The sequence below is a fragment of the Salvia hispanica genome, chromosome 3 (assembly GCF_023119035.1).
Source record: "Salvia hispanica cultivar TCC Black 2014 chromosome 3, UniMelb_Shisp_WGS_1.0, whole genome shotgun sequence".
NCBI lineage: Eukaryota > Viridiplantae > Streptophyta > Magnoliopsida > Lamiales > Lamiaceae > Salvia > Salvia hispanica.
The window spans coordinates 45,580,320-45,594,874 of NC_062967.1; the positions used below are offsets into that span (position 1 = coordinate 45,580,320).

A 14,555-nucleotide genomic window follows, 5' to 3' on the forward strand; every position below is an offset into this window, starting at 1 on the left:
AAGGGTGGATTTATTGGGCCGAACAATAATGGTTATCGAGCCCGTGGGAATAGCCGCCTTATTTCCTCGTGCTGTCAAAGAAAAAGACAGTGAATTTCATTATATTTATCCCTTTGACAAAAGAAAACAGTGAATAATTATTGGTAAGAAAATAAAAGTTCCATATTTATGCAGGTATAACTAGCTACAAAAGTGAGTGATTGACAATTCTGGGAAATGCATTGAGTGAGAAGCGATGACAGATTTCTGTTTGCGAGTCTCACTCGCATCATATCAATCACTTTTTTTCTTTCCTCTACCTTTTCCAAAAGTCTATTACTACTAATATTAATAAATAACAAAAATCTTATTTAATGCAATTAATTTTTTTGATGTGTTAGTAATAACACATTGAATGGTTTGTGTAAGCTCGCCACATTCATAACTACTCACACCACATGAATTTAATGAATTGAAGTAGTATTATTATTATTGGATTTTCATTAAATGTGATTTGAAGTGAACAAGTGGAGTAGGGCTTCCATGACGATGAAGATGTTGGAATTCATTAAAATCCATGGTATTAATAATTCAATTTTGTCTTTTAATATTCGTCTTCAACTTCAAGTAATATATGTATGTCTAGTAGGATTTACACGTCTAATTAAATAGTTTATTCCAAACACATAATGATAATAGGGCAATACAGATGAGGCTTTGTCAAGTTCTTTCGGAGATTGACACCAACAGATGAGGACAATCAAGAAGGTTCGACCACCCTCTACTCTAGAGAGTGATAGTCTTCCTACATATCTATAATTTGATAGTACATGCTTATTCGTGCTATAACAAATCACAAATGTATGATTTATCCAACTATCCATTTTCTGACAATTATTGCAATTATATAGTAGTCACTTTTATTGTGTAAGTTCAAATATATTTGCAGGCCCCCTTAAATTCAATCATATAAAGCAGATTCCGCCGTGCAAATGTAGATGTGTTCAATTTTCCAACTACTATTAGTCATGCACTTAATTACAGGTCAAAAAGGATAAAACTATACTGGAATACATCGTAAAAAATTAAGAATCAGCTAATTACAAAATTATTAACAGTCAATTAGAACTATTACTGTACAAAGTTTTCTCGAGAAAATAATTATACTACAAATTTACAAATACATGAAATACTTCGTCGTCTGTTTCAAGATGTCCACCTTTTCTTTTTAGCTTGTTCCATTAAAGATGCCCATTTTTTATATAAAAATAAATCTCTCTCTTCTCTCCTTATTAAAATATTTAACTATCTTTTTTTCTCTACTTAATTTACCTAACAATTCTTTCTAAAATCTCGTGTCACTCAATAATATGGATATTTTGAGTGGAACGGAAGGGGAGAGTATCTTATAAATGTCGGTAAGGTTCAAGGAATCTCTTTTACGTTCATTCGATTTGGACACAATTGTGGAGGGATGGCCATGTTCTATTTTTACTTTTTAAAATAGCTACTCTATTTGCTAACTTATAAAGTAGAATAACTATTAGGGCATCCGCATCGCAGACGCGATGCTGTCTCGGTCTCGTCTTGACGAGACGAGACAGCATCGAGACAGCGTTGCGACGCTCGTCTCGTTTCGACGAGACGAGACATCTCGTCGCGCGACGCGCGCTGGATGATGGCGTGACGCCCACTCGTCAGCCCGCGAGTGGGCGTCGGAATTATGAAGTAATAATTTTTTTTTTATAAATTCGAAAAATTCGAATTTAATAAAAAAATTAAATTAAATTAAACGGTCAAATGACCGTTGGAACAAACGGTCAATTTTTAAAATTTTTCTTTTCTTTTCTTTTATTATTCTATAAATATACTTCATACTCCATTCACCATTTTACACACAAACACTACTCTCATTCCTCTTCCATTCACTACACTCATCTATTCCTTTCTCTCAAATTGTTGAAAAAATGTCCGGCGATGGAAACTCCGGCAGGCGGCGCTCCGGCGGGTTCGACTTGAACTCGTTCGACGATTGGGCGAGCATGTATGGCCCCAACTTGTTTGGGTACTCCGGTTCGTCGCCGGGCACCCAAGCCTCGACCACTCCGCCGGCGTACCAAACACCACATTTTGATGTGGATGCATACTATCGTCCCTCCCCTCCAGAGGTACGGGCAATCGCCGGGATTATCCCAAATTCCGGAGAATTTTTTGGCGCTGAACGCACTTTGCCCGATTGGCCAATAGGTGGAGGCTCCGGCTCCGGCAGGATCGGCCTCAGGCTCGGCGTCAATGCCGAGGAGGAAGAGGTTGTGGGGAGACGGCATCCGTCATCCATACAGCCCAAAACGAGACGTTGGCTCTGTACGACGCTTGGATCAGCGTCTCGTACGATCCTGTCGTCGGGAATCAACAAACCAACAAGTGTTTTTGGAAAAAAAATCAACGAAGTTTACAACGCACGAAGGCCGAAGAACACCTTTGCCCGCAACGTGAAGATGCTCCACAGTCATTGGGATCGATGCGACAAAGATGTCAAAAAAATTTGCGCAATATACAGGGCAGAAGAGGCGAATTATCAGAGCGGAGCCGGTGGAGCCGACATTTTGAGAGCGGCGTTGCGGGTCTTCAAAGACGACGTCGGCAAAGATTTCAAGTTTGTCGATGTTTGGTCGCAAGTCCACCACCTTGAAAGGTGGACTGGCGGTGTCGAGTCGGGCTCGAAACGCACGAAGCACACGGCGTGTGGCCACTACTCGTCTAGTGATGGCGGGGAAGGCAACACCTCACGTGAGGGCACGCCAACCGATGATGCAGGGGGGTCTTCTTCCGGTTCACGGTGTCGGCCGCAAGGGACCAAGGCGGCGAGAGCGAGGGGGAGAGGAAGAGGGAGGGGCCGCGGCGAATCAAGCCAGTCGGGCTCGGGCTCGGGCTCGGGCTCCGGCACGGGCACGGGCTCGAACACCCTAATGTCCATATACCTGGTCGCCACGATGGCTAACCTTTCAAGAATGACTCCTGCCCAAGTTTCAGCCCATATGGACGGAATTGGGTATATGAAAGCTCAACTTGGTATAGGGGATCGATCTAACTTGGGTGCACCGCCGACTTCGGGGGATGATGATTCGCCGGCGGAGTAGTCTTTATAGTGTAATTTAGAGTATTTTAATTATGTATTTTTTTTATTTTTTAGGATTTTAAATTATGTATTTTTTTTTTTTTTATTTTTTAGGCTTTTAAATTGTAATTTTTATTTTATTTAATGAAGTGTGTTTTTATTAATTCAATTTGTTGGAAATAAAAAATGAAATTGAATGAATAGTTAAGAGATGGTTAAGAGATGGATGGATGCAGGTGTTGTCTCTTAGTTAAGAGATGAGCTGAAAAGTACAGTGGAGCCCATGAATAGTTAAGAGATGAGACGGTTAAGAGACAAGGATGCGGATGGCCTTACTCTCTTCGTCCGTGAATGTTATCCAGTTTTATCATTTTGGTGCGTCCGTGTCTACTTTGCTTTTTTCAATTTTCGGTAAATGAATCTCTCTTTCCACTCACTCTTTACACTCACATTTTATTATAAAACTACTATATAAATGTGGGATCCTCATTCTACTAACTTTTTCAGCTCACTCTTCTTCACATTTTTTAAAATCCATGTCAAAGCAGACTTGGACAATATTTCATGGACAGATGGAGTACTATGGTTGTATCTAGTTAGAAATATTTTAGAATAAGAACTTTGAGAACTAAAAATCATACTATCATAAAATATTATTCCAGTTACCGATATTGAGTCAGAAACTAGGAGTAATATTCATGAATCAATGAATTGATATTGAATCAAAAACTGATATATGTGTTATGTATATAAATGTATTTGCAAACTGATATAATATGTTCTAACTTTAATAAAAGATTTTTCATGATCCATCTCCGATAACTATTAGAAATGAGTCACTAACCTCCTTAAAAGACCTCATAAGAGGGGAGGGTCCTCATTTATATAGATCTCGGTTCTTCACCAAGTCATTCTGAGACAAAATTCAAGACATTTTAACAAGTCCCTACGCATGTGCGTCGGAATGAACATTAGTCTTCTATTTTTGAGGTAAAAGATAAAAAAGACACATGTGGAAGCATGTTAAAATATCTTTAATTCTGTCTTTTGTCGATCTACCGAAGATCTCATCTAATCTATATAAGTACTATATAAATTATCTTCTTTTTATTAGGGCTTTTTTTAGGGGATAAGTGAACCAAATTCTAATAATTACATATCCCAGTCCCACAATGAAAAACTACTCCATAACCTATTCTCCTTTAACCGATTAACATAATTTTCTAATTTGTTCTGATTTTAGGCATAATCTTCTAATTTGTTCTTTGTTCCCATTTTTTTATGCATAATCTTTACATTTGTCTCCATAAAAGTGTGAGCCCCAATAATCCTTCTTTTCACATTCATTGTAGAACTTTCTTTTTTTCTTCTTCTCGATGTATCACCCCATTTTCCCAAATTCATTCATTCAATCAATCAAACACTCAAACTACTCCTTCTCTCTCAATTTTTTGCGCAATTCCTCTCTTTTCTATATTAGCACATCGTCAGGTCGCGTCGGCTAGCTCAATCCCCTCCGATATAGTCTTGGATCTGTCTCTATATCTATTTATTTTTTTTGAATAAATGCAACTCAAATCGAATTACTAGGCATATGATTTCATCTTATATAAATTAATATGGATTAAAAATACATATAAATCCAATTATCAATAATAAAACAATGAATTATGAATAGTTAGTCAGAAAATTGAAATAACATAGTTTGAGATTTTCTAATTTTAATACAGTAATAAAATAAAAATTTTCTCACTACGACAGGTTTCCACTATCATAGACGCCGCCAAACTCTTCTCTCCGACTCCGGCGATCGAAATCTTCACTATGGAAGGCAAACAAATTTGTTCAGATTCATCCGCAAACAATCAATTGAAGAAAACCAAAGCCACTACCCACCTTCAATCTCAAACTCCCTCCCTCGGAGAAATCGTGGATCTCCCTGAAGAAATCATCCAAGATATCCTCCTAAGGCTCCCCGTCAAATCCCTCTTGAAATCCAGGTGCGTTTCCAAATCGTGGAATTCCTTGATTTCCAGTTCCCGATTCGTCAAATCTCATCTCAAACACTCGGCGGAAAACGCGAATTTCGCCAATCACAGAATCATATTCACTCTTTTAAACCCTACCTATACCCTCAAGCAATGCTCCGTGGATTCGTTGATGCGCGAGCCTCTGGTCGTCGCACCCAACGTTGACTTCCCTAACCAAACCCCGCATAGCACCGTTTGGGTCGTGGGCTCTTGCAATGGTATAATTTGCCTCGCCATTGATGAAGACGACGTCTTTCTGTGGAACCCAGCTACGAGGAAATCGAGGCAGCTCCCTTCTGCAGTCGTGGAGATGAAGCCTGGGTTTTACTACAGTTGGGGGTTTGGTTATTGCGAATCCGAGGGTGATTACAAGGTTGTGGGATTGTTCTGTGATTATGATGATGGAGGTCTGCGGGAGTCGGTTGTGAAGATTTACAGTTTGAGGGCTGATTCTTGGAAGAGAATTGGGGATTTCAGCTTTGGTGTTCCCTACGATGATACGGGGAAGTTTGCGGGTGGGAAGCTTCACTTTGCTGCGAGCAAGGGGATGGATTTCGGTTCTAGTTGGAACATTGTTTCTCTTGATTTGGAGAGCGAGGCGTATGGCATTGTGGAGCAACCGATTTATGGAGAGGGTTTCTCTGATTTCTCTCTGGAGTTGCTTGGAGGTTGTCTTAGCATTCTCTACGTTTATGAGATGAAACGGACGGATTTGTGGGTTCTCAAGGAGGAGGAGGAGTCGTGGACTAGGGTGGCTTCGATTCCTTACTCTTCCGGTCTGGGGAACTATGTTTACTCGAACCCTTTGCTGATCATGCCGAATGGTGAGATCTTGTTGGTGTTTAGTGGGAGCTTTCTAGTGTACAATCCAAAAGATGATTCTTTCAGGTGGCCCGATGTGGAGAGGTTCATCGAAGCAGACATCTATTTTGAAAGCTTGGTTCCACTTTGAGTTGTAAAGATCTTGGTTGCTGAAAATGTTCAACATTAGAGGCATGTTGTGAAGATCCATTTGTGGTTAGTTAATCACATACAGCAATTAGGTGTCTTAGCTTGTATTGTTAATCCTTATATAATCAAGTTGAGATACTTGAGGCACTTGCAGTGATATTTGTTGCTGGTAAGTTTTTCAACAGATTATCTTATCAATCAAAATTGTTGTGTGCTTGACATGTATTTCATTGAATGTAACGAGTGTATCTTCTAGTTGAAGTAGTTATCATCTGTTATTCCATGTCGTTGCATATTGTTAGGACAAGAAAATTAGCTTACAAAATCTGCTGCTGTTTGAGTTAAAAAATGTGTCAAGAGTGACATCATTTTTCTCAGAAATTTGGCTGGGCAACAAATGGAGAGTTTGGAGTTGGATATACTTGCCATTCTCGCCAACTTGTAAAAAGCTCATAATCAACAATGTGCATCTCACAACGTACGGATCTTACCGCAAGAAACCCGAATGCAAGTCATATCAAACTGAATCCAGCTCCTCTAACGTGGCCGGTCCCTTTCATGTCATGAGGGTGTGACACAAGGCCATCCCGTTGGGGATGCCCTGAGTAATGTATTCAAATATGCGGATGTCCGTAATCACCATAACATGACTATGGACTGGAAATGGACTTGGAACATGACATTTTTACTTATGATATCGTCACTCCACCAACTAGACCATCTTAGCCACAGATACATTATTCGCATTTAATAAATCAAGAGTATGTCCTTACAAAATTTAATGACTTTGATAACAAATACTATATGATGTATCGATTTCTCTTTTGATGTGGAGTACTCTTAAAATATTCACAAAGAAACCAATAAAAAACTGATCTTTTGGTTTGGAAAGATGAAACTTGAACAAATTATGGGATGATTCATTACTTCTTATTCAATCATAATTTAATCATCGGAAAGACTCAAAATTGATGGCGCGGGAACTAAATAATCAAAATGAAATACGGAGTAGTTTTTATTATGAAAATTTCAAAGAAAAATATTTTGATTTGAATCTCTACTCCATTTCATTTTTTTCTCTATTACTTTGACAAACTCAAACAAAAATTTGCTACATGTCTTCTTTGTCATCGTCAATTTCAGAACAGATATCTACCCTTTGTCATAGGAAAGCATCTAGAAACTATAATTCCCCAACGATTAAGACATTTTGAAAAATATCTATATATGGTCTGAAGCAGGATTTTGTGTCAATTTCACCTTTTTACCATTATAATAAAAATGCATAAGATATAATAATCCCACACGTACAAAATTTGCTCAACCACACCACACCCTTCAGTTATTACTTAACTCAATTTCAAGGCTATACTCCCGATTAGAAGGGCAACAGTGTGCAAAACAATCAGCATGGGGAAATCAATGACATAAACTAAAATGTACATGTCGAATTTGAATTAATTTTACTCAATTCCGCGACGAAAGGCCCTTGAACAAACATATTCCCAGACCACCAACTGCCACTGAAGCCAAAATCGCGATAACCCTACTCGAACTGTTACCTGTAATCTCACCTCTGTTGCGCCTTCTGTCACGACCCGATCTCTCCCCCAGATTTTCACGGAGAAGACTGCTGAGGCTCTCTAGCTGAATGATTACTTGGCGTTGGCCTCGTGCTATACTTGTTAGCTGAGAATAAATTTGGAATGAAACGTAGATTAGTATTGATAGTCCACATCAGTTGGACTTTGATGCGAGAAACTAGGATTGTACCTCGTCAAGAAACGACACGTCTTTTGATAAATGAGACGAGGACAAAGAATTAGGCATCATGGATCCAGTTAGGGATCCATTCTCTAGCCCGGAAATGAAGTAAGAAGTCGGAGCTGAACCATTAGGGAACTCAGCTTGTGCTATGTTTTGCGAACTGGGTGAACCTTTCTTGCTAATCAACTTGGAATTTAGCTCTTCAACACGAGATGTGAAATCATTCATACGGTCGTTAAGGGTAGATATCTGTTCTGAAAGCTGTGCTGCAGCCCCCTGTCCCGTGTCACCAAAAAATTATTTTAATAATACTATAATCTAAGCAAAGCTAGCAGATGATTGCACGCAAGGAACAAAGATACCTGATTGGTTAACGTCGCTTGTGAGTCCGCTGTCCTATCCTCGAATCTTCTGTCAATCTTGGTTAGGTTTTTCTCCCTGTTTGATGAATATGAATGCGACAAGCCACTGCCAAAAGAAATCACCACCAGTTTGATGATTTAAGAGTCTGGAAACTAATTAATCGAGAAAAATAACCTAATTTTATTGCATCTGCATCACAGAGTGTTGTATACATTGTGTATACAGATCTTCAGCTATAAAGATCTAGGCATTGTAATGCAGTTCAACACCTAGGATAGATATGTACCTCCTAAGATGTTTCGTACTTGCTGCTGCCCTTTCTGCTGAGGCTCGAGAAAACGCTTCTTTTGGGCTCGAGGCGTAGTCCTCATCTAAGCTCAGCTTGGTCCTCAAATCATCTGGCATTGTCTGCCGAGATTTTGTAGATTAGGAGTTAGGATTACCTGACTGAAGATGAAATTAATGAGGGCTGTACCAAACATACCATAACTTCGTTTACGAGTTTCTCCAACTGTATTTGTTCGATATATGTTCTTGGAACGTATGAACCATCCAACCCAAGCTGATCAGCCACACATTTTACTATAAGGCGGTCTCTACCTTGTACCTGTTTCAAAAATCAAATATATCTTTATTCAACAACATAGAAAGTAGCAAGCCAGCAAATCTTCGAATGGACAAACTAATGTCCAGGGGTAACAATGCAAACATATAGCACCAGCTGTACTTGAGTTTGACACACAGTCCAAAATAATTGAATACCAAAAATAAAGGTTAGGCAACAAGATCGAAATAGAGGAAACAATAAGCATGTGAAAGCTAAACTGATAATAGAGAAAAAGGAAGGGAAGTATCATATAAAGACAAGTGCACCACCTGAAGATAATGACGATTTAACTGCTCCAACCAATCGATCTTTATACAGACCCTTTCGTCACAAAAGACATGGCTACTTCGTTTGAGAATGGCAGCTATTGTGTATCCCAAAGCCATTAATCCACCGAGGAGCCGGACACTAACTTCAAATGTTATTCTTGGCGATATGACAAATGGAGAGTCAGTGACCCATTCCTAAAATGAAAAACATATTTCACATTTTAGACAGAGAGTAAAAAATTGTAGATTTTATCATGAATTATGATCTTCCAGCGTCCAATTGTTAAAGCAAATAAAAGAAACATCCAATAGCAGCTACATTTCCTAGTAACTATTAGACGGTCATGATATCAGAGAGCAAAGCATAAACACCTATATTCACAGTGCAATTAAGTGGATGCAATATATAAGTAGCACGGCGGCAAGATCAATGAAAGGATCTGAACCTCTATAATTTAAATTTAGCTACCTGGATTCTTGAAGGATTTCCTAGAGTAGGCAAGTAAACCTCAACAGTGATTACATCAAAGCACTAACTTCAAAAGCCTAACAACAAATTACCACATTTGATTCAGCGCACACAAAAGGAAACCAAATTCTTTTTGTTTGAACTCTGTTCCTAATATTCTTTGAACATCCCTTATCAGTTACTGTAGTGATGCGTGCAATATCATAGCAGTTAATACAATATTCTGAGCATAGTCAATATACATATTGTGTCATCTGTTGAGGGGAAGAGAGTGTGTGCATATTGACAAAAAAGCAATAAAAAAATAAGGAATACTATATGTAGTGGACATTGAAGCAGACCTCAAACATGAGATTATACATTCCATCTTTATTGCGCATCCTCAGGTAAGATTGGCAGATCTCTGGATCTTCACCAGGAGGCAAAAGATATATGTCGTATGTCTGTTCAGTGCTTTCTGTATGATCTTTGGACATGACAGCTTTGATTTCCTCCTCAGTCACATTTTTTGTAGACTATACAAGCATGCACCAAACAGTTAATATGGTAACCAAAGTAACACCCTGTTTGACTAAAGTATCAATTAGAGTAGATAATACTGGGTGAGTTTACAAGCTCTCAAAGATTTCATTAAAAGTTTATAGACTTTAAATTTCTTTCAGACAGAGTCAACCAATCACCCTCTAAGCTCGAAAGTTATAGCATTGAAGGTTACCTTGAGAATATAAGTAGGAGACTGGAATCCAGCAAATGGGTTAAATTTGTTGATAATTTTTATATGGGCAGTGCGCAGGTCAGGCTCAATAAATGCCTTATACATTGGATACACCTGCAGATAAGTCTTAACTAAGTATTTCGATAAAAGATATTAGGTACTCAATGTTATATCTAGCTTAAGGATCAGGAATACATACTGTTTCAGATATTTGGTGTATTATTTCTTCTGGTTCCTGTCCAGCACGTTGAATGTCTCGTAAAACTCTTTTAACAAGGTCAAAGTGAACACCACCAGTCACAGACACCCGGAGATCCAGAAAAGGACGAAGTTTTTCACTTAAAGCATAGATGCCCTCTATAATCACAATGCGAGAACTTGGAACTTCAACTGTCCTGTCATCACAGTTTCATTTCATGAAATCAGAAGGCAATAGATAATAGTGGGCAATGGATCATGCATTTAAATGGCAATCACCTGAAAATGAGACAAACTATGAATAATAATATAATGAGTAATTGTGAGGGATGAGAAATAGATGCAATTATGCCAGTGATAAACTATACTCCTCTCTGCCCTCAGTATTCATTGCTAAAAACTCTTGGGCACGGGTATTTAGGAGAGTTGAAATATGGTGAAAAGGTGTGCGAGTAATAAATATTATTTTAAGGTGAGTATAAAGGTGTCCTAAAAAGGAAACACGTGTAACTTGACTGTTACACGGGATAGCACAAATTGAATATATGCCATGCATATATTCAATAGAGGGAGTGAAATGCTAGTTTAAGCTAATCAAGGATGCCGAGTTTTACTAACCTAATTGCAGTGTACTACAATGCTTAAGGATACCAGCACTTATATTAACTGAACATTTGGACTTTGTCAAAGTTAAAGACAATTAAGCCCGTGATTAACCAGATAAGAGAGATCATAACAAGCAAAGGTAACCATCAATAACCACGTCGAAAATGTGACAGATCAGTCAGCAAGAAAAAATTCTAGGAGCCTGAGTACCTGTATCCCGTGCGAGAGCTGGACTTGAAATCATATATTGGGACATCAGCTGGCTTCCCTTCCTTGAGGTCATGAATGTTTTTCAGCAAAGTGTCATAGTCTGTCAAGCGTGGATCTGTTTGTTTGATACAACAACGGAACATGTCATCAATTCATATAAAGTGAATTTTGCACAGATGGCAAACTCAAGTTTAAAGGTCAGGTATCAGCAATTCATAAAATCGTTTCATGATGTAAGAAGAAAAGTCCAGTAGCAAACTCAACACATAAGAAGAATCTCAACTGAATAGCAGTGAGTAGAATAGGCCACTGTAGAGAGATTTTTTATCAATGAGTAAAATAAATGGATCTTCCGTACCATCAAAGTTTCCATCTATAATTCGACTTGCATCATTGTAGTTGTCCATTGAAATGACAGCAATGCTTGGCATAAAGTTAAGTATCTTCTCTGTGAACACAGTCTTCCCAGCTCCAGAGGGACCAGCTACTCCTATTAATATGAGTCCTTCATTTTTTTGTGCCAATAACTGGCAAGCACGAACTACGGCGAAGAACCCTTTCTCAAAAGACAAATTATCAGGAATTGGAGCAACCTCATAGCGGTCTGAGTCATTCCTCTTAACTATCCGAACTTGATTTTTCAAGAGCCCATGTTTCCGATGAGCAAATTCATCTTTACCCATTGATACTGTACTTTCTTCTGAAGGCAAAAGGAAAACTATTATATTGGTGAAATGATCAGGAATTACAGCATGAAAGTGCATAATCAAATACAGGAAAGAATATCAAAAGTTAGTTCAAATGCAAGCAATTTATGTCAATATTAACTCATTGCAGCAGCTCTGCGAAATCAATAGCAAAAATACCATTTACATCTGTTGATAGTACAATTTGTATCACAATATGTAATGAATAAATTTTCATGAGTATTCTGACTTGGACTGGAGATAGTTACAACCTCGAAAACAACCACAATAGCCACTCGCAACAAGCTTCACATGACTTTGACTTATACTTCATAGTCAATCAATAGCTTATAAACAAGTAACAAAAAGCAGAAACATTACAAAATACGCAAAACAACAGGACCAAACTCTATAGAATCCTAACAAGCTCAATGCCATGCTACTTATAATCATGGCGGGAGTGTCGATTCGACTGAACTAATCAACTACTTAGCAACCCTAAACATTTCAGATCAACCCAAATGGCAAACAATGCACTGGCAAATCCAATAAACAACAAAGTGGTTGCAATCTGCGTAGTTCACATGACCAACTAAACCAGAGCAGCATAAAAATCACATCTTTACAAATCCCTCGCTGTTTAACTAGACCAATATTCAATCAAACAACATCAAAATATGATCAGCATTACAAGATTGCACATAATCGGGTGACTTACCAAATAAACCAACTCTTGATATCAGCTTGGATCTGCAAAATATAAGTGCCCCAACAAACCTACTCCCTGCAACAAAAACACACACCAAAAAAATCCCAGTTTCCTTAAACACAGAAAAAATAAAAGGAATAGATATGAGGAGATATGAATATATTAAGAGTACATGAATCAAGAAAATATAGAACATTCAAACAAGACTGACCTCCTGTTCTGATTCTGTGTTTCCAGTTACAAGTGGGGTTGGCCCAAAATTAAAAAGGAATGGAAAAGCGTAGAAGGTTTTTTGGGCATCCACTCAAATCGAAAGGTGCAATTTTGAGTACGTGTGCATTTTAATAAATCTCTGCTACTTTGTTATGTGTGTTCTTTCTCCAATTCGGTGAGATTTCTTATTTTTTTGGGAATTGAGAATTCTTGAGAAAACGCCACGACTGAATTGAATCGAGGGCACAACTCGATGGACTTTCAAGGCATCAATTTGATTGATATTTATACTTGAATAATTGGTGCTTTCTCTTTTTAGCTTTTCAATTTTACGTTTATTTCCAAATATATTTATTGCCTTATTAGTCCTTTAAAATAGTCAGATTTGTTATTGATTCTTTTTCGAATTGAAGATTTGAGATTGATATTAATCATATCCTGTACTTATCGACATTTATATCTTTTACATCCCTAATAAAATATTGTTTTTTTTAAAAAATTGATCTCAGTTTTACTTTTTTAATTGAGGGGTGGGAAATTGGATAAAATATTTATGCAAATATAATTTAATTTTATAGAAATAAAATTACAATCATAGGGGAGTGTTAGAGTGCCATCACATCATAAAATAACACCATACCACCATTTCTAGCCAATCATTTGTGCACATGGACGAATAATAAGCCGCCACGTGACAAAAAAATTCTGGAAAAGACGGTCAGCAATATTTTGTACACTATACAACAATTTTTCTTAGCCAACAATATCCAACACGTCATACAAAAATTTATAAATTGCTGTATAGCATTTATAATATTGTTGTATATGTGTTGTCACGGTGTCACTTTAAGATGTGTTGTCATTTTAACACAAACCTATAATGATATATTTATATGGAGCTTCACGTGGATTGTTGACGATAAAACGCATCATAAATTGATAACAAATTTTCGTTCAAGCTAATAAATCGTGGTGTGTCACGTGACTTGTGATTAAAAATGAGAAAAACTTGAATAGGCGTTCGCACATACAAATAGACTACATTAATCTTAATACGTTTGCACATATTAATACGTTAATTTAATAAGCACATTTTAATTTAATTCATTGGGTGTTAAATTTTAATAACTCCTGTAGGCGGCGATCACACGAGAGTTCCCCATTAAAAATGTTTATAATGAGTTATGAAATTCAAATGAATTACTTCGTTAACTCAAGCAATTAATGTTGAAAGAATTTATTACGGGCTTTAACTCATTCTGCAATTTGCAGTCTTAAATTCTACAATTGATAATTAGCTAAATCTTGTACTTGCAAATGAATAATTGGCGAATAAAAGCATCACAAATTGCAGAATCTCTCTCTTTTCCTTACATTATTATGTATGGCTCCACATCTATCTTTCTCTTATATTTACTATCATTGAAAATTGGTGACAAAAATGGAATGGGCTTCTTTCATCACAAGGTCAATGCCTCTTTAGGCATTAAAAGAGTATAACAGTTTGTATAAAAAATATATTTCTAAAAAATAGTGGAAACCTTCCACGATTAGGAGTAAGTAAAATATCCGAAATCCGAAAATTCGATCCAAACCAAATTAAAATTGAAAATTCAATGTGGACTTTTCTGATTTTGCCCAATCACAGGGTTTAGGAAATTTTGT

At 37.4% G+C, this 14,555-nt stretch overlaps 2 protein-coding genes across 5 annotated transcripts; one reads left to right on the forward strand and one right to left on the reverse strand.

The window, feature by feature from the left end:
* Nucleotides 1-4,571: 4,571 nt before the first annotated feature.
* Nucleotides 4,572-6,356, forward strand: LOC125210869 (F-box/kelch-repeat protein At3g23880-like). Of its 2 annotated transcripts, none has more exons than XM_048110480.1 (2): nt 4,572-4,588; nt 4,859-6,356. In XM_048110480.1, exon 2 carries the CDS (start codon nt 4,922-4,924, stop codon nt 6,077-6,079), a length of 1,158 nt encoding a protein of 385 aa, XP_047966437.1. In that variant the 5' UTR covers nt 4,572-4,588; nt 4,859-4,921; the 3' UTR covers nt 6,080-6,356. The 2 variants fall into 2 exon arrangements, with proteins under 2 accessions (XP_047966437.1, XP_047966438.1); XM_048110481.1 differs by lacking the exon at nt 4,572-4,588 and having other exon boundaries at nt 4,793-5,097; nt 5,197-6,356.
* Nucleotides 6,357-7,321: 965 nt separating this feature from the next.
* Nucleotides 7,322-13,134, reverse strand: LOC125208922 (inorganic pyrophosphatase TTM2-like). 3 transcript variants are annotated; one of them, XM_048108450.1, is made up of 13 exons: nt 12,889-13,134; nt 12,687-12,752; nt 11,641-11,979; nt 11,283-11,397; nt 10,468-10,663; nt 10,269-10,382; nt 9,895-10,068; nt 9,085-9,279; nt 8,693-8,815; nt 8,495-8,616; nt 8,208-8,313; nt 7,852-8,121; nt 7,322-7,767 (listed from the first exon to the last, which is right to left on the reverse strand). In XM_048108450.1, the coding sequence occupies exons 3-13, from the start codon at nt 11,963-11,965 to the stop codon at nt 7,546-7,548; spliced, it is 1,962 nt and encodes a 653-aa protein (XP_047964407.1). In that variant the 5' UTR covers nt 11,966-11,979; nt 12,687-12,752; nt 12,889-13,134; the 3' UTR covers nt 7,322-7,545. The 3 variants fall into 3 exon arrangements, with proteins under 3 accessions (XP_047964407.1, XP_047964406.1, XP_047964408.1); XM_048108449.1 differs by having other exon boundaries at nt 11,641-11,982; XM_048108451.1 differs by lacking the exons at nt 12,687-12,752; nt 12,889-13,134 and having other exon boundaries at nt 11,641-11,772; nt 11,876-11,960.
* Between the last annotated feature and the right edge of the window lie 1,421 nt (nt 13,135-14,555).